Raw genomic sequence first — 20690 nt, forward strand, 5'->3', positions numbered from 1 at the left:
AGGCAGTAGGGATAACCAGGGATGTTCTCTTGATGTGCTTGCCAGGGGCTAAATTCAACACTGACATCATTTACAAATGAAGCATTTAAGATAAGAGGCAGTAGGGATAACCAGGGATGTTCTCTTGATGTGCTTGCCAGGGGCTAAATTCAACACTGACATCATTTACAAATGAAGCATTTAAGATAAGAGGCAGTAGGGATAACCAGGGATGTTCTCTTGATGTGCTTGCCAGGGGCTAAATTCAACACTGACATCATTTACAAATGAAGCATTTAAGATAAGAGGCAGTAGGGATAACCAGGGATGTTCTCTTGATGTGCTTGCCAGGGGCTAAATTCAACACTGACATCATTTACAAATGAAGCATTTAAGATAAGAGGCAGTAGGGATAACCAGGGATGTTCTCTTGATGTGCTTGCCAGGGGCTAAATTCAACACTGACATCATTTACAAAATGAAGCATTTAAGATAAGAGGCAGTAGGGATAACCAGGGATGCTCTCTTGATGTGCTTGCCAGGGGCTAAATTCAACACTGACATCATTTACAAAATGAAGCATTTAAGATAAGAGGCAGTAGGGATAACCAGGGATGCTCTCTTGATGTGCTTGCCAGGGGCTAAATTCAACACTGACATCATTTACAAAATGAAGCATTTAAGATAAGAGGCAGTAGGGATAACCAGGGATGCTCTCTTGATGTGCTTGCCAGGGGCTAAATTCAACACTGACATCATTTACAAAATGAAGCATTTAAGATAAGAGGCAGTAGGGATAACCAGGGATGCTCTCTTGATGTGCTTGCCAGGGGCTAAATTCAACACTCTGACATCATTTACAAATGAAGCATTTAAGATAAGAGGCAGTAGGGATAACCAGGGATGTTCTCTTGATGTGCTTGCCAGGGGCTAAATTCAACACTCTGACATCATTTACAAATGAAGCATTTGTGTTTTGTGAGTCTGCCAGATAAGAGGCAGTAGGGATGACCAGGGATGTTCTCTTGATGTGCTTGAATTGGAAAATGTTCCTGCTGCTAAGCATTCGTCATGGTAACAAGTACTTTCGGGGAAAATGTATGCGGTAAAAATGAAATTTTTCTTAAAAGAATGTAGTGGAGTAAAAGTTGTCCAAAAAAAATCAATGGTGAAGTATGTTACAGCCAATAAAACAAATTAAGTAAAAATATTTTCAAGTAGAGACAACTCAGAAGACCTCTAGTGATGTTCTGACTGACATGTTGTCTACCTTCCATCCAGCCATCCATTCACCCACTCAGACCTCTAGTGATGTTCTGACTGACATGTTGTCTACCTTCCATCCAGCCATCCATTCACCCACTCAGACCTCTAGTGATGTTCTGACTGACATGTTGTCTACCTTCCATCCAGCCATCCATTCACCCACTCAGACCTCTAGTGATGTTCTGACTGACATGTTGTCTACCTTCCATCCAGCCATCCATTCACCCACTCAGACCTCTAGTGATGTTCTGACTGACATGTTGTCTACCTTACTTCCAGCCATCCATTCACCCACTCAGACCTCTAGTGATGTTCTGACTGACATGTTGTCTACCTTCCATCCAGCCATCCATTCACCCACTCAGACCTCTAGTGATGTTCTGACTGACATGTTGTCTACCTTCCATCCAGCCATCCATTCACCCACTCAGACCTCTAGTGATGTTCTGACTGACATGTTGTCTACCTTACTTCCAGCCATCCATTCACCCACTCAGACCTCTAGTGATGTTCTGACTGACATGTTGCCTACCTTCCATCCAGCCATCCATTCACCCACTCAGACCTCTAGTGATGTTCTGACTGACATGTTGTGTTATTGATCTTCCAGCCATCCATTCACCCACTCAGACCTCTAGTGATGTTCTGACTGACATGTTGTCTACCTTCCATCCAGCCATCCATTCACCCACTCAGACCTCTAGTGATGTTCTGACTGACACGCTGTAAACCAAACAACTAAACCTCCTGAGGTTTTAAGGTCAGAATCAAGAAATACACACAATGTTCATCCATTTTATAATTTACATTTTATAATATCCAAATCATATCATGAACATGTAAGGTTTCTTACATGTATGTATCCAACATATCAAAGTGTAGAATCAAAATAAAATACATTTTAAAATTGTAATCTGATTTTAGACATAATCCTGTCTCAGACACTAAAACAGGCCTCTATTCTAGAGAACGATTTAATATAAACAATATGATTTAATGTGGCATAAAACAACAGTCAAACATCAGTCAGAACACAGTGACTCATCAGAATACTGTGACTCATCAGAACACAGTGACTCATCAGAACACAGTGACTCATCAGAACACTGCCTGTCTATTCTATGATGTGATTTCAGGTCTTCTGTCTGGGAAAATTTATTTATTATGATATTCATTATGCAATGGGAACATAGGTACACACATCGCCAGAGTGTTTTCTCTTCTTATGTTTGCGCAGACTACCTAAATGGAAAAAGTCATTTCCACACAGGGAGCAATGGTAAGGTATCTCTCCTGTGTGTGTTCGCTCATGTGATTTTAGGTCATGTGATTGTGAAAATCTCTTTCTACAATGGGCACAGGGGTAAGGCTTTTCTCCTGTGTGTGTCCTCTCATGTGATTTTAGGTCCTGTGATCGTGAAAATCTCTTTCCACAATGGGCACAGGGGTAAGGCTTTTCTCCTGTGTGTATTCTATTATGTTTGTTCAGGCTCCCTGACTGCGTAAAACTCTTTTCACACTGGGAGCAGTGGTATGGTTTCTCCCCCGTGTGTGTCCTCTCGTGTGATTTTAGATCCTGTGATCCTGCAAATCTCTTTGGACAATAGGCACAGGGATAAGGCTTTTCTCCTGTGTGTATTCTATTATGTTTGTTCAGGCTCCCTAACTGGGTAAAACTCTTTTCACACTGGGAGCAGTGGTATGGTTTCTCTCCTGTGTGTATCCTCTCGTGTGATTTTAGTTGCTGTGATCGTAAAAATCTCTTTCCACACTGGGAACATTGGAAAGACTTTTCTCCTGAGTGTTTCCTTTCATGCTCTTTCAGGCTTCCTAACTGGGTAAAACTCTTTCCACACAAGGAGCAGTGGTATGGTCTCTCCCCTGTGTGTGTCCTCTCGTGCTCCTTCAGCTTATCTGACGACCTAAAATTATTTCCACAATGGGAACAGCGGTAAGGCTTTTCTCCTGTGTGTATTCTATTATGTTTGTTCAGGCTCCATAACTGGGTAAAACTCTTTCCACACTGGGAGCAGAGAAAAGGTCTCTCCCTTGTGTGTGTCCTCTGATGTATTTTTAGGTACCGTGACAACTTAAAACTCTTATTACACTGGGAGCAGTCGAGTCGTCTCACTGGTTTCGGAGTCTCTGGGTCTGGTTCCCCTGAAGCACTCTTACTGCTGTCAGAGTGAGAGTCTGGTCTCTCTCCTGCCAAAGACAGAGTATTTGGTTAAACAGAGAGACCTGAATAAGACCTCCACATGATAAAACTGTCTTCCTATGTGGTTTTAATCTAGATTCATTATAAACCGTACATTTGGATCTTTGATGCCGATTGGTTAATAGCCGTTAGTCCCAATACTACCCGGGTAATGGCTGTTAACAGTTCCATTTGAATCATTCCTACACATCCACTGTCCCACAGCCCAAACAGGAAATTCCTCAACTAATCTCCACTGTCCCACAGCCCAGCCAGGCAATTAATCAACTAATCTCCACTGTCCCACAGCCCAGCCAGGCAATTCATAAACTAATCTCCACTGTCCCACAGCCCAGCCAGGCAATTCATAAACTAATCTCCACTGTCCCACAGCCCAGCCAGGCAATTAATCAACTAATCTCCACTGTCCCACAGCCCAGCCAGGCAATTCATAAACTAATCTCCACTGTCCCACAGCCCAGCCAGGCAATTCATAAACTAATCTCCACTGTCCCACCGCCCAGCTAGGCAATTCATAAACTAATCTCCACTGTCCCACCGCCTAACCAGGCAATTCATAAACTAATCTCCACTGTCCCACAGCCCAGCCAGGCAATTCATAAACTAATCTCCACTGTCCCACAGCCCAGCCAGGCAATTCATAAACTAATCTCCACTGTCCCACAGCCCAGCCAGGCAATTCCTAAACTAATCTCCACTGTCCCACAGCCCAGCCAGGAAATTTATCAACTGTATCTCCACTGTCCCACAGCCCAGCCAGGAAATTAATCAACTAATCTCCACTGTCCCACCGCCCAACCAGGCAATTCATAAACTAATCTCCACTGTCCTACAGCCCAGCTAGGCAATTCATAAACTAATCTCCACTGTCCCACAGCCCAGCCAGGCAATTCCTAAACTAATCTCCACTGTCCCACAGCCCAGCTAGGCAATTCATAAACTAATCTCCACTGTCCCACAGCCCAACCAGGCAATTCATAAACTAATCTCCACTGTCCCACAGCCCAACCAGGCAATTCATAAACTAAACTCCACTGTCCCACAGCCCAGCCAGGCAATTCCTAAACTAATCTCCACTGTCCCACAGCCCAGCCAGGCAATTCCTAAACTAATCTCCACTGTCCTATAGCCCTTCCAGGAAATTAATCAACTAATCTCCACTGTCCTATAGCCCTTCCAGGAAATTAATCAACTAATCTCCACTGTCCCACAGCCCAGCCAGGAAATTAATCAACTAATCTCCACTGTCCCACAGCCCAGCTAGGCAATTCATCAACTAATCTCCACTGTCCCACAGCCCAGCCAGGCAATTCTAAACTAACTGTCCCACAGCCCAGGAAATTCATAAACTAATCTCCACTGTCCCACAGCCCAGCCAGGCAATCCCACAGCCCAGCCAGGCAATTCATAAACTAATCTCCACTGTCCCACAGCCCAGCAGGCAATTCATAAACTAATCTCCACTGTCCCACCAGCCCAGCACAGGCAATTCATAAACTAATCTCCACTGTCCCACAGCCCAGCCAGGCAATTCATAAACTAATCTCCACTGTCCCACAGCCCCAGGCAATTCATAAACTAATCTGTCCACTGTCCCTAATCTCCACTGTCCCCAACCAGGCAATTCATAAACTAATCTCCACTGTCCCACAGTCCCACTGTCCCACAGCCCAGCTAGGCAATTCATAAACTAATCTCCACTGTCCCACAGCCCAACCAGGCAATTCATAAACTAATCTCCACTGTCCCACAGCCCAGCTAGGCAATTCATAAACTAATCTCCACTGTCCCACAGCCCAACCAGGCAATTCATAAACTAATCTCCACTGTCCCACAGCCCAGCTAGGCAATTCATAAACTAATCTCCACTGTCCCACAGCCCAACCAGGCAATTCATAAACTAATCTCCACTGTCCCACAGCCCAGCCAGGCAATTCCTAAACTAATCTCCACTGTCCTATAGCCCTTCCAGGAAATTAATCAACTAATCTCCACTGTCCCACAGCCCAGCCAGGCAATTCCTAAACTAATCTCCACTGTCCTATAGCCCTTCCAGGAAATTAATCAACTAATCTCCACTGTCCTATAGCCCTTCCAGGAAATTAATCAACTAATCTCCACTGTCCCACAGCCCAGCTAGGCAATTCCTAAACTAATCTCCACTGTCCCACAGCCCAGCCAGGAAATTCCTAAACTAATCTCCACTGTCCCACCGCCCAACCAGGCAATTCATAAACTAATCTCCACTGTCCCACAGCCCAGCCAGGAAATTCATAAACTAATCTCCACTGTCCCACCGCCCAGCTAGGCAATTCATAAACTAATCTCCACTGTCCCACCGCCCAGCTAGGCAATTCATAAACTAATCTCCACTGTCCCACAGCCGAGCCAGGAAATTCATAAACTAATCTCCACTGTCCCACAGCCGAGCCAGGCAATTCATAAACTAATCTCCACTGTCCCACAGCCGAGCCAGGAAATTCATAAACTAATCTCCACTGTCCCACAGCCCAACCAGGCCATTTATAAACTAATCTCCACTGTCCCACAGCCGAGCCAGGAAATTCATAAACTAATCTCCACTGTCCCACAGCCCAACCAGGCAATTCATAAACTAATCTCCACTGTCCCACAGCCCAACCAGGCAATTCATAAACTATTCTCCACTGTCCCACAGCCCAGCCAGGAAATTCATAAACTAATCTCCACTGTCCCACAGCCCAACCAGGCAATTCATAAACTAATCTCCACTGTCCCACAGCCCAGCCAGGAAATTCATAAACTAATCTCCACTGTCCCACAGCCTAACCAGGAAATTCATAAACTAATCTCCACTGTCCCACCGCCCAACCAGGCAATTCATAAACTAATCTCCACTGTCCCACCGCCCAACCAGGCAATTCCTAAACTAATCTCCACTGTCCCACCGCCCAACCAGGAAATTCATAAACTAATCTCCACTGTCCCACAGCCCAACCAGGAAATTCATAAACTAATCTCCACTGTCCCACCGCCCAACCAGGCAATTCTCTCCACTGGGGAAAAAAAGCATCTAGACATTATTACCCCATTTGCTTCTAGTCAAATATGTGGTTTGCAACAGAAGAGACTTGTTCAAACCCTTTGCTATCCGCCTCTCTGCCCTCTGCATTTCCTATGTAAAAGAAAATATGTATAGAACTTATTCTGGTGATTTATTATTCAATAGAAATGTATGGAAAATAATGTATTTATTCAAATGTAATCTCCCTTTACCTGCTATAATGACAGCTAGTGACCAATTGTTGGGTTGTTACTAGAATGGTACATAAGGGGTTAAAATGGGGCTAGAATGGTACATAAGGGGTTAAGTTAATTATCAGAACATGTAAAAGCCTTATTCTGTGTCCCGGCTGTGCACCAGCCAAACGTTTAAAGCCCCGGGGAAACAACTAAATGTTTGCATCTCAGAAGTCGTTATACTATAACGTGGCGGCAGCGTAGCCTAGTGGTTAGAGCGTTGGACTAGTAACTGGAAGGTTGTGAGTTCAAATCCCCGAGCTGACAAGGTACAAATCTGTCGTTCTGCCCCTGAACAGGCAGTTAACCCACTGTTCCCAGGCCGTCATTGAAAATAAGAATGTGTTCTTAACTGACTTGCCTGGTTAAATAAAGGTAAAATAAAAAATATATATTGTCTGAACTCAGAATCAAATATGCTTCACAAAAAAATAACATAGCTGTGGCATAAATAGCTGTGGCAGAAGAAGTATTTTGAAAAGGCGAATATTTCTGCATTTATCAGTGCCATCGGGTAAAACTGACTTCAGATGTGTTCATGTAAACATGATTGTTAGAGCCATTGTTGTATCAGAAAGATATTTTGTCTAGGGATACAAATTTAGATAAGCTTTGATGCCGACTAACCAACCCTCATTAAGCGGTTAACAAACGGTTTAAAAAAAATTCAAACAGTAAAATGATGTGAGCAACAGAAAATACTATCAGAGATCTGTATATTATGACAAGATTCTCAAGTCTTTGCCCTAACAATGGGAGTTGTCCCAACGGCGTGAGGGCAGCCGACACGTTCAGGTCAAAAATAAGCCGATAGAAACGCATTGGGCATATTTTGACGAGAGTGAAACCTCTCGCTTCACTTCTTCCTCTCTGATGCTATTGTGACGGAAAATGTTGTTTGTGCTTTTCTAATAACCAATGAATGTGTTCATGTAAGTGACTGATTGAACGAATCCTCACTATCAGTGTCTGCAATTTGGCAATACGCTCAGACCCTTGTTTTGAGAACGAAAGGGATATCTCAGTTTCAAGGTCTCAGCTTGGAGAGAAGAAGTCTCGTGGGGTATTGGTCTGTCACATGCATGAACCAAACGTTAATAATGAATAAACTGTGAATGATGAATAAGCTAAATCATGCAAATATAACTTGTTAGCAGTATATAAGAGATCTAACAGGACTGCCCCGGAGGAGCTCCCTGCAGACCCAGCACTTTATTCATTTCAGTTAGACTTTGATCTCTCCAGCTTGGTGTTAATAAACAACGATTCATTTCAGTTTGACTTTGATCTCTCCAGCTCGGTGTTAATAAACAATTATTCATTTCAGTTAGACTTTGATCTCTCCAGCTTGGTGTTAATAACTAAAGCAAATGTGTTAAACAAATCAAAATATATTTTATATTTGAGATTCTTTAAAAATAGCCACCCTTTGCCTTGACAGCGTTGCACACTCTTGGCATTCTCTCAACCAGCTTCATGAGGTGGTCACCTGGAATGCATGGTTACTACATTATTCCATATATATGTTATTTCATAGTTTTGATGTTTTCATTATTATTCTACAATGTAGAAAATAGTCAAAATAAAGAAAAACCCTTGAATGAGTAGGTGTTCTACAACTTTGACAGGTAGTGTACATATGAAGATGTCTTAACAATGGAGGGTCATTGGATTCATCCACCGTCTTAACGATTGAGGGTCATTTGATTCATCCACTGTCTTAACGATTGAGGGTCATTTGATTCATCCACTGTCTTAACGATTGAGGGTCATTTGATTCATCCACTGTCTTAATGATGGAAGGCCACTTGACTTCCAGTTTTTAAACAAACATTTTTTTTAAATGATTGAGGAGAAAAGTACGGTTCAGCCCATTGGGTAATCTCACCGCACACCCATATGACATGTCTTGAAATACGAAGATAGACGGATTAAAAGTTGTACATATTGTAAAACCTCTGACAGACAACTTTCTCACTCCACCCATCATTTGTTTTACTTTATAGCCAGAAGGCCTGAATCATGGAGTCACTGTTCGTTTTACACTTATGACTCTGCTGTAGAATTTGTACGTTTTGTTTCTTGAATAAAAACATTTTGTACATTGTAATGTTGTTAGTTATGTTACACTACCCTCCATCTTGTGCCAACATCAGCTATTTGTAAGTCTTGGTTCCAAAAGTTCATGTTTTTTCTCGAAGACATTGTCAGTTGGTTATGCTCTCTACAAGTTTTTTATATCTTCCCTATTATATGAACATCAAATCAAATGTTATTTGTCACACGCACGAATACAACAGGTGTAGTGAACCTGACAGTGAAATGATGAACACAACAGGTGTAGTAGACCTCACAGTGAAATGTCGAATACAACAGGAGCATACTTTACAGTGAAATGCTGACTACAACAGGAGCATACTTTACAGTGAAATGATGACTACAACAGGAGCATACTTTACAGTGAAATGATGAATACAACAGGAGCATACTTTACAGTGAAATGATGACTACAACAGGAGCATACTTTACAGTGAAATGCTGACTACAACAGGAGCATACTTTACAGTGAAATGCCGAATACAACAGGAGCATACTTTACAGTGAAATGCCGAATACAACAGGAGCATACTTTACAGTGAAATGATGACTACAACAGGAGCATACTTTACAGTGAAATGATGAATACAACAGGAGCATACTTTACAGTGTAATGCGAATACAACAGGTGTAGTAGACCTCACAGTGAAATGCTGAATACAACAGGAGCATACTTTACAGTGAAATGATGACTACAACAGGAGCATACTTTACAGTGAAATGATGACTACAACAGGAGCATACTTTACAGTGAAATGCTGACTACAACAGGAGCATACTTTACAGTGAAATGCCGAATACAACAGGAGCATACTTTACAGTGAAATGATGACTACAACAGGAGCATACTTTACAGTGAAATAATGAATACAACAGGAGCATACTTTACAGTGAAATGCCGAATACAACAGGAGCATACTTTACAGTGAAATGATGACTACAACAGGAGCATACTTTACAGTGAAATGCCGAATACAACAGGAGCATACTTTACAGTGAAATGATGACTACAACAGGAGCATACTTTACAGTGAAATGATGAATACAACAGGAGCATACTTTACAGTGAAATGATGAATACAACAGGAGCATACTTTACAGTGAAATGCTGACTACAACAGGAGCATACTTTACAGTGAAATGCTGACTACAACAGGAGCATACTTTACAGTGAAATGCCGAATACAACAGGAGCATACTTTACAGTGAAATGATGACTACAACAGGAGCATACTTTACAGTGAAATGATGAATACAACAGGAGCATACTTTACAGTGAAATGATGAATACAACAGGAGCATACTTTACAGTGAAATGCTGACTACAACAGGAGCATACTTTACAGTGAAATGCTGACTACAACAGGAGCATACTTTACAGTGAAATGCCGAATTCCTGTGACATTGGGTGGTGTAGGTGTCCTGGAGGGCAGGTAGTTTGCCCCGGTGATGCGTTGTGCAGACCTCACTACCCTCTGGAGAGCCTTACGGTTGTGGGCGGAGCAGTTGCCGTACCAGGCGGTGATACAGCCCGACAGGATGCTCTCGATTGTGCATCTGTAGAAGTTTGTGAGTGCTTTTGGTGACAAGCCGAATTTCTTCAGCCTCCTGAGGTTGAAGAGGCGCTGCTGCGCTTTCTTCACGACACTGTCTGTGTGGGTGGACCAATTCAGTTTGTTCGTGATGTGTACGCCGAGGAACTTAAAACTTACTACCCTCTCCACTACTGTCCCATCGATGTGGATGGGGGGGGGGGTGCTCCCTCTGCTGTTTCCTGAAGTCCACAATGATCTCCTTAGTTTTGTTGACGTTGAGTGTGAGGTTATTTTCCTGACACCACACTCCGAGGACCCTCACCTCCTCCCTGTAGGCCGTCTCTTCGTTGTTGGTAATCAAGCCTATCACTGTAGTGTCGTCCGCAAACTTGATGATTGAGTTGATGATTGAGTTGGAGGCGTGCGTGGCCACGCAGTCGTGGGTGAACAGTGAGTACAGGAGAGGGCTCAGAACGCACCCTTGTGGGGCCCCAGTGTTGAGGATCAGCGGGGTGGAGATGTTTTTACCTACCTTCACCACCTGGGGCGGCCCATCAGGAAGTCCAGTACCCAGTTGCACAGGACGGGATCGAGACCCAGAGTTTGGAGGGTACTACGGTGTTAAATGCTGAGCTGTCCTCGATGAACAGCATTCTCACTTTAAAATTAAAATAAAATAATTTCACCTTTATTTAACCAGGTAGGCCAGTTGAGAACAACTTCTCATTTGCAACTGCGACCTGGCCAAGATAAAGCATACACATACAACAACACAGATTTACACATGAAATGAACAAAACATAGTCAATAATATAGTTGAAAACAAAGTTAGTACAAATTAGGTCAAATAAGGGAGGTAAGGCAATAGATAGGCCATGGTGGCGAAGTAATTACAATATGGCAATTAAACACTGGAATGGTAGATGTGCAAAAGATGGATGTGCAAGTAGAGATACTGTGGTGCAAAAGGAGCAAAATAAATAAATACAGTATGGGGATGAGGTAGATAGCCCATCTGTATACAGCCAATCTATGAACAGGTGCAGTGATCTGTGAGCTGCTCTGACAGCTGGTTCTTAAAGCTAGTGAGGGAGATTTTGAGTCTCCAGCTTCAGTGATTTTTGCAGTTTGTTCCAGTCAGTGGCAGCAGAGAACTGGAAGGAAAGGCGACCAAAGGAGGAATTGGCTTTGGGGGTGACCAGTGAGATATACCTGCTGGAGCATGTGCTACGAGTGGGTGTTGCTATGGTGACCAGCGAGCTGAGATAGGGCGGGGCTTTACTTAGCAGAGACTCGTAGATGACCTGTAGCCAGTGGGTTTGGAGACGAGTATGAAGCGAGGGCCAACCAACGAGAGAGTACAGGTCACAATGGTGGGGCCTTGGTGACAAAACGGATGGCACTGTGATAGACTGCATCCAGTTTGTTGAGTAGAGTGCTAACATATGGAAGTGTTTTAAGGTTGTGATGTCATGGATCATTTAGCTATTAGATTAAGTAGGACCCCTTTAGGTCTCTCCTCCTCCTCAAAAAAAAAAAATATTTAAACATTATTTTGATTACATTTTGAATTTGGCCTTTATTACAATAGCCCATAGAAACGCATTGAATAACACATTCATAAATGGCCAAAAGAAACAGTCAAAATGTGGATTAATAAGGAATAAGGGTTTGAAGTGTCTGCCCGAGATCTAGCAGATATAAGATCAGGAAATATTTTCTATGGGACACACATTTAATCCCTTATTTTTGTTGACAGAAAACTAACTCCATACTGCCATTCATTTGTATGGGTTTCCTTCAGATGAAGGTTTAATATCTATATATATATAACTCCATACTGCCATTCATTTGTATGGGTTACCTTCAGATGAAGGTTTAATATCTATATATATAACTCCATACTGCCATTCATTTGTATGGGTTACCTTCAGATGTACTGGTGGTCATTGTATATAGTCTCATTACTAACCTGTACCCCAGCACATTGACTCAGTACCGGCACTCATTGTATATAGTCTCATTACTAACCTGTACCCCAGCACATTGACTCGGTACCGGCACTCATTGTATATAGTCTCATTACTAACCTGTACCCCAGCACATTGACTCGGTACCGGCACTCATTGTATATAGTCTCATTACTAACCTGTACCCCAGCACATTGACTCGGTACCGGTACTCATTGTATATAGTCTCATTACTAACCTGTACCCCAGCACATTGACTCGGTACCGGTACTCATTGTATATAGTCTCATTACTAACCTGTACCCCAGCACATTGACTCGGTACCGGCACTCATTGTATATAGTCTCATTACTAACCTGTACCCCAGCACATTGACTCAGTACCGGCACTCATTGTATATAGTCTCATTACTAACCTGTACCCCAGCACATTGACTCGGTACCATTGTATATAGTCTCATTACACTCATTGTATATAGTCTCATTACTAACCTGTACCCCAGCACATTGACTCGGTGACCGGTACTCATTGTATATAGTCTCATTACTAACCTGTACCCCAGCACATTGACTCGGTACCGGTACTCATTGTATATAGTCTCATTACTAACCTGTACCCCAGCACATTGACTCGGTACCGGCACTCATTGTATATAGTCTCATTACTAACCTGTAACCCAGCACATTGACTTTGTACCGGTACTCATTGTATATAGTCTCATTACTAACCTGTACCCCAGCACATTGACTCGGTACCGGCACTCATTGTATATAGTCTCATTACTAACCTGTACCCCAGCACATTGACTCGGTACCGGTACTCATTGTATATAGTCTCATTACTAACCTGTACCCCAGCACATTGACTCGGTACCGGTACTCATTGTATATAGTCTCATTACTAACCTGTACCCCAGCACATTGACTCGGTACCGGTACTCATTGTATATAGTCTCATTACTAACCTGTACCCCAGCACATTGACTCGGTACCGGTACTCATTGTATATAGTCTCATTACTAACCTGTACCCCAGCACATTGACTTGGTACCGGTACTCATTGTATATAGTCTCATTACTAACCTGTACCCCAGCACATTGACTCGGTACCGGTACTCATTGTATATAGTCTCACTCGGTACCGGCACTCATTACTAACCTGTACCCCAGCACATTGACTCAGTACCGGTACTCATTGTATATAGTCTCATTACTAACCTGTACCCCAGCACATTGACTCAGTACCGGTACTCATTGTATATAGTCTCATTACTAACCTGTACCCCAGCACATTGACTCGGTACCGGCACTCATTGTATATAGTCTCATTACTAACCTGTACCCCAGCACATTGACTCGGTACCGGCACTCATTGTATATAGTCTCATTACTAACCTGTACCCCAGCACATTGACTCGGTACTGGTACTCATTGTATATAGTCTCATTACTAACCTGTACCCCAGCACATTGACTCGGTACCGGCACTCATTGTATATAGTCTCATTACTAACCTGTACCCCAGCACATTGACTCGGTACCGGCACACATTGTATATAGTCTCATTACTAACCTGTACCCCAGCACATTGACTCGGTACCGGTACTCATTGTATATAGTCTCATTACTAACCTGTACCCCAGCACATTGAGGTTAATAAGACCGGTACACATTAATCATATAGTCTCATTACTAACCTGTACCCCAGCACATTTGGTTACTAACCATTGTACCTCAGCATTACCATTTGACTCATTGTATATAGTCTCATTACTAACCTGTACCCCAGGTACCGGTACTCATTGTATATAGTCTCATTACTAACCTGTACCCCAGCACATTGACTCGGTACCGGTACTCATTGTATATAGTCTCATTACTAACCTGTACCCCAGCACATTGACTCAGTACCGGTACTCATTGTATATAGTCTCATTACTAACCTGTACCCCAGCACATTGACTCAGTACCGGTACTCATTGTATATGAGTCTCATTACTAACCTGTACCCCAGCACATTGACTCAGTACCGGCTTACTCATTGTATATCATTTCACTCATTACTAACCTGTACCCCAGCACATTGACTCGGTACCGGCACTCATTGTATATCGTCTCATTACTAACCTGTACCCCAGCACATTGACTCTGTTGGCACTCATTGTATATAGTCTCATTACTAACCTGTACCCCAGCACATTGACTCAGTACCGGTACTCATTGTATATAGTCTCATTACTAACCTGTACCCCAGCACATTGACTCAGTACCGGTACTCATTGTATATAGTCTCATTACTAACCTGTACCCCAGCACATTGACTCAGTACCGGTATTCTCATTGTATATCGTCTCATTACTAACCTGTACCCCAGCACATTGACTGTATTCAGCACTCATTGTATATAGTCTCATTACTAACCTGTACCCCAGCACATTGACTCGGTACTGGTACTCATTGTATATAGTCTCATTACTAACCTGTACCCCAGCACATTGACTCACGTACTCATTGTATATAGTCTCACCGTAATGTCTCACTCATTGTATATAGTCTCACTAACCTGTACCCCAGCACATTGACTCGGTACCGGCACACATTGTATATAGTCTCATTACTAACCTGTACCCCAGCACATTGACTCGGTACCGGTACTCATTGTATATAGTCTCATTACTAACCTGTCCAGTTTAAAGCACATTGACTCTGACCGGGATTCATTTTTATTATGTCTCATTACTAACCTGTACCCCAGCACATTGACTCGGTACCGGTACTCATTGTATATAGTCTCATTACTAACCTGTACCCCAGCACATTGACTCATTGTCTTATTCGGTACTCATTTGTATATAGTCTCATTACTAACCTGTACCCCAGCACATTGACTCAGTACCGTTTACTCATTGTAAATATCTCAGGAAGCATTACTAACCTGTACCCCAGCACATTGACTCAGTACCGGAACTCATTGTATATCGTCTCATTACTAACCTGTACCCCAGCACGGTTGACTCAGAGTACCGGTACTCATTGTATATCGTCTCATTACTAACCTGTACCCCAGCACATTGACTCAGTAACCGGCACTCATTGTATAAATGTCTCATTACTAACCTGTGACAGCACATTGACTTCGGTACCGGCACTCATTGTATATAGTCTCATTACTAACATCCCCAGCACATTGACTCGGAACGGCACTCATTGTATATAGTCTCATTACTAACCTGTACCCCAGCACATTGACTCGTTTTACTGGTACTCATTGTATATAGTCTCATTACGACCTGTTCACCCCAGACATTTCTCCTGTCCGGCAGACCCATTTATATAGTCTCATTACATTGACTAGATACCGGTACTCATTGTATAGTCTCATTACTAACCTGTACCCCAGCACATTGACAACAACGTACATATTACTAAATTGTAATATAGTCTCATTACTAACCTGTACCCCAGCACATTGACTCGGTTTACCGGTACTCATTGTATATAGTCTCATTACTAACCTGTACCCCAGCACATTGACTCGGTCACACTGGCAGCTCATTGTATATAGTCTCATTACTATCTGCTGTACCCCAGCAAGGGAAATGTTTATTTTATTTTAAGACCGGCACTCATTGTATATAGTCTCATTACTAACCTGTACCCCAGCACATTGACTCGGTACCGGTACTCATTGTACAGTGTCTCAGTAGGTCTCATTACTAACCTGTACCCCAGCACATTGACTCGGTACTGAGTACTCATTGTATATGTCTCATTACTAACCTGTACCCCGCACATTGACTCGGTACCGGTACTCATTGTATATGTCTCATTACAACCTGTACCCTATACTGCTCCGGCACTCACCTGTACCCCACATGGATAGACAATTGACTCGTATACCAGACAACTCATTGTATATAGTCTCATTACTAACCTGTACCCCAGCACATTGACTCGGTCTATACTGGTACTCATTGTATATAGTCTCATTACTAACCAGTACCCCAGCACATTGACTCGGTACCGGTACTCAGTTTACATACACCTTACCCAATTACATTTATACTCAGTTTCAAAATTCCTGACATTTAACCTAGTAAAAACCCCAGTCTTGGGAGTTGGTACCTTTATTTTAAGGTACTCAGTGTATAGAGAAAATTATTTATTACTAACCTTTACCCCACATTCCCAGTGGGTACAGGTTTACTGACACTTAATTAGAATCGCATAGCCTTTAAATTGTTTAACTTGGGTCAAACATTTTGGGTAGCCCCAGCACATTAACTGGGTGAATTTTACCCGGTCCTGACAGAGCTTGTATATAGTCATTACTAACCTGTACCCTTTTTCAGTTCTGCCACAAATTTTCTTGGGATTACCGGTACTCATTGTATATAGTCTCATTACTAACTTTGTTGTCCCCAGCACATTGACTTTGAAAGTACCGGTACTCATTGTATATCAAGTCTCAATTTTAACTTAACCTGTACCCACGCACATGTGACTCGGTACCGAAGCACTCATTGTATATAGTCTCATTCCTAACCTGTACCCCAGCACATTGACGTGCTTCATGGTACTCATTGTATATCAAGCCGAAGAACAGAGTAAAATGTCAATTTGGGACTCGATATAGGACTCGTTTTACTGTGGAAATAGATACTTTTGTACCGGTTTCCTCCAGCATCTTCACAAGGTCCTTTGCTGTTGTTCTGGGATTGATTTCCACTTTTCGCACCAAAGTACATTCATCTCTAGGAGACAGAACACATCTCTTTCCTGAGCGGTATAACGGCTGCGTGGTCCCATGGTGTTTATACTTGCGTACTATTGTTTGTACAGATGAACGTGGTACCTTCAGGCGTTTGGAAATTGCTCCCAAGGATGAACCAGACTTGTGGACATCTACAATTTTTTCTGAGGTCTTGGCTGATTTCTTTTGAGAGTCACTGTGTTCGAAGGTAGGCCTTGAAATACATCCACAGGTACACCTCCAATTGACACAAATTATGTCAGTTAGCCTATCAGAAGCTATGACATTTTCTGGAATTTTCCAAGCTGTTTAAATGCACAGTCAACTTTGTGTATGTAAATTTCTGATCCATTGGAATTGTGATAAAGTGAAATAATCTGTCATAATATAATGTTATCTGATGGTTATCTGTGAATTATAAGTGAAATAATCTGTCGGGAAACAATTGTTGTAAAAACTACTTGTGTCACAAAGTAGATGTCCTCACCGACCTCCCAAAACTATAGATTGTTAACTTGACATTTGTGGAGTGGTTGAAAACCGAGTTTTAATGACTCCAACCTAAGTGTATGGAATAGCCTCCACATTGACTCTGTACTCTTACCCCCTGTATATAGCCTCCACATTGACTCTGTACTGGTACCTGTATATAGCCTCCACATTGACTCTGTACTCTTACCTCCTGTATAAAGCCTCCACATTGACTCTGTACTGGTACCTCCTGTATATGGCCTCCACATTGACTCTGTACTGGTACCTCTTGTATATAGCCTCCACATTGACTCTGGACTGGTACGTAAAACAATAAATTTGTGGAGTGGTTGAAAAACGAGTTTCAATGACTCCAACCTAAGTGTATGTAAACTTCCGACTTCAGCTGTAGATTCGACCCATTTCAAATAAGCAAATATGCTTTCCAAACATGCCAGAAGGCAATCTAAAACAATGTAGTTAGAAGCTCTGGTTCGGCGCTATCAACTAGTGTCTGTGATGAACTGGTAGTTTCTTCAAATCACAAGCAGTTTCATTTACACACTTTGCCATCCACTGGGAATATATTACATATTGTTGTATTAGGTTTTCACCCAAATAAATTCAATTCAATTCAAAGCTGAGTGACGCGAGGCATAAATGTTAAGTCCAGTGTACATTTATGAATGTATTTGCAACATACAGTATGTCATACCATATTACCTAGCATGGTGGTGGCAGCATCATGCTGTGGGGGTGTTAATTATGTCATATCATATTACCTTGGTCTACCTTTATAAATGTTTGGTCCAGTGTACATTTATGAATGAAGCGTGGTAGTGGCAGCATCATGCTCTGGGGGTGTTAATTATGTCATATCTTATTACCTAGGTCTACCTTTATAAACGTTTGGTCCAGTGGACATTTATGAATGAAGCATGGTGGTGGCAGCATCATGCTGTGGGGGTGTTAATTATGTCATATCATTTTACCTACCTTTATAAACGTTAAGTCCAGTGTACCTGTAACATGTCGTATAATATTACCTAGGTCAAAGGACACATTGGGAGGAAGCCCTGAAACCATCCCATCATGGTGGTGGCCATCATGCTGTGGGTGTTAATCAGCAGCAGATACTGGGAGACTAGTCAGGATCGAGGCAAAGATGATACCTTGGTCAAAGCATCATCATGGGGAAGCTGTGGGGTGTTAATCAGCAGCAGGTACTGGGAGACTAGTCAGGATCGAGGCAAAGATGAACGGAGAAAAGTACAGATGGATCCTTGATGAAAACCTGCTCCAGAGAGCTCAGGACCATTTTCAGACTGCGCCACACCCACAATAACATCTGCTAAACACGTGTATGTGACCAATTACATTTGATTTGATTTGAAAGTGCTGAGTAAAGGGTCTGAATACTCATGTAAATGTAATAAATTAGCAAACATTTCCAAAAACATGTTTTTGCTATGTCATTGTGATATGGAGTGTAGATTGATGAGGGGGAAAAACAATTTAATACATTTTTGAATAAGGCTGTAACGTAACAAAATGTGGAAATAGTCAAAAGTGTCTGACTACTTTCATTATTAATGTGACCAGTGATTCCATGTCCATGTAAATAGATAAGGCAGCAGCCTCTAAGGTGCAGGGTGGAGGAACCGGGTGGTTGCCGGCCAGTATATGTATGTATACAACATGTCTCCCGATCCATTGGCCTAAATAGCGCCCTATCAAATCAATATGTGCTTTGATGTATGACGCTACGTACCAAAAACAGGACGGGTCAAAGGGAAATGGACAATATGGAATGAAGGCTTCCTACTGTTCGGTAGTTTCCTCCGTGGACTAAATTGTCATGATAATCAGTGTTCTCAAGTTTGTATTCGTACATTTTGACGAGCTGATCTAAGCGGAGTAGACGGAAATACTTCTATATTTCCAGCTACGTTTTTTTTTTTTTTTTGCGAACAAGTTCAAGATAACTACTTATGAACTCGGGAATGGATCTTCAGGAGCTTAAATACCCCCAAAACCGTCTTAAACCTTTGTCAGGATCTGAGGGGTATACTATGAAGCAAGCTAGATCTACCTCGGCTTACTGTATAAAGCTAGCTAGCTTCAGTTAGCTTCACATTCTAGCTCAGGCTATATCCGTATTATGATGGTGGATATTGATAGTGCATTCGCTGCTTACTCAAGCCAGTCACGCCTGATCTGTTTCACCTGTTAGGTGTGCTTGTCTCCACCCCCTTCCAGGTGTCGCCCATCTTCCCAATTATCCCCTGTGTATTTATGCCCGTGTTCTCTGTCTGGTTGTTGCCAGTTCATCTTGTTCATTCAAGCTTACCAGCGATTTTCCTGTCCTCTGTGCCGATCATCATCATCATCATCATCATCATCATCATCATCATCATCATCATCATCATCATCATCATCATCATCTCATCATTTTGTACCCGCCAGCCGATCTCTCTGCCAGTCCCTCTCTGCCAGTCCTCTCTGCCAGTCCTCTCTGCCAGTCCCTGACCTCCCTGCCGTCCTGTACCTTCGCCTTACCCTGGATTTCCGACCCCTGCCTGCCTTGACCTGTCTTTGCTGCCCCTGTTGTTTACAGTCTGCATCGGGGTCTTACCTTGATTCCGATAAAGCCGGTTATAGTTTGTAAGTGATAGTGCACCCGCTGCTTATTCAAGCCTGTTCTAGCGAGGCTTGTAAGTGTTTATATCGCACATGGCTAGTGGAACACCGACAGACAATGCCGAACCATCAATCCATGGTGGAGTGCCCTTACCAAAAGGTATTGCAGTAAGAGTGTGTATTATAACTGCAGTATGCAGCAAATAATGCATCCAAAATAACACCGTGGAACGTAATTACTGCAGTTTCCAAACTGCAACCTTTGTCAGGGCAGAACCACATATTTAATTTGTGCTGAAATCCAAATGAAGGAATAGTTATCTTGCAAACTCAGCAGGCTGGTGTGAAGTAGGCATCTCTATTTTATTACATTATTACTTGCCATTAATGTGATCTTTGGTGTGCTTTATCAATGCACAAGCACCTTTTTCACCAATCCTATCGATAAAATAGTTATTTACTCCTAAAGTTTTACTGTGTGTGA

General features: G+C 42.4%; 1 protein-coding gene across 1 annotated transcript; it reads right to left on the reverse strand.

The window, feature by feature from the left end:
• Nucleotides 1–2046: 2046 nt before the first annotated feature.
• On the reverse strand, nucleotides 2047–20010 carry LOC135530317 (gastrula zinc finger protein XlCGF17.1-like). The gene is made up of 2 exons (XM_064958675.1): nucleotides 19917–20010; nucleotides 2047–3450 (listed from the first exon to the last, which is right to left on the reverse strand). Exons 1-2 carry the CDS (start codon nucleotides 20008–20010, stop codon nucleotides 2420–2422), a joined length of 1125 nt encoding a protein of 374 aa, XP_064814747.1. The 3' UTR covers nucleotides 2047–2419.
• Nucleotides 20011–20690: the final 680 nt, after the last annotated feature.

The sequence above is a fragment of the Oncorhynchus masou genome, unplaced genomic scaffold, assembly GCF_036934945.1.
Source record: "Oncorhynchus masou masou isolate Uvic2021 unplaced genomic scaffold, UVic_Omas_1.1 unplaced_scaffold_1322, whole genome shotgun sequence".
Taxonomy (NCBI): domain Eukaryota; kingdom Metazoa; phylum Chordata; class Actinopteri; order Salmoniformes; family Salmonidae; genus Oncorhynchus; species Oncorhynchus masou.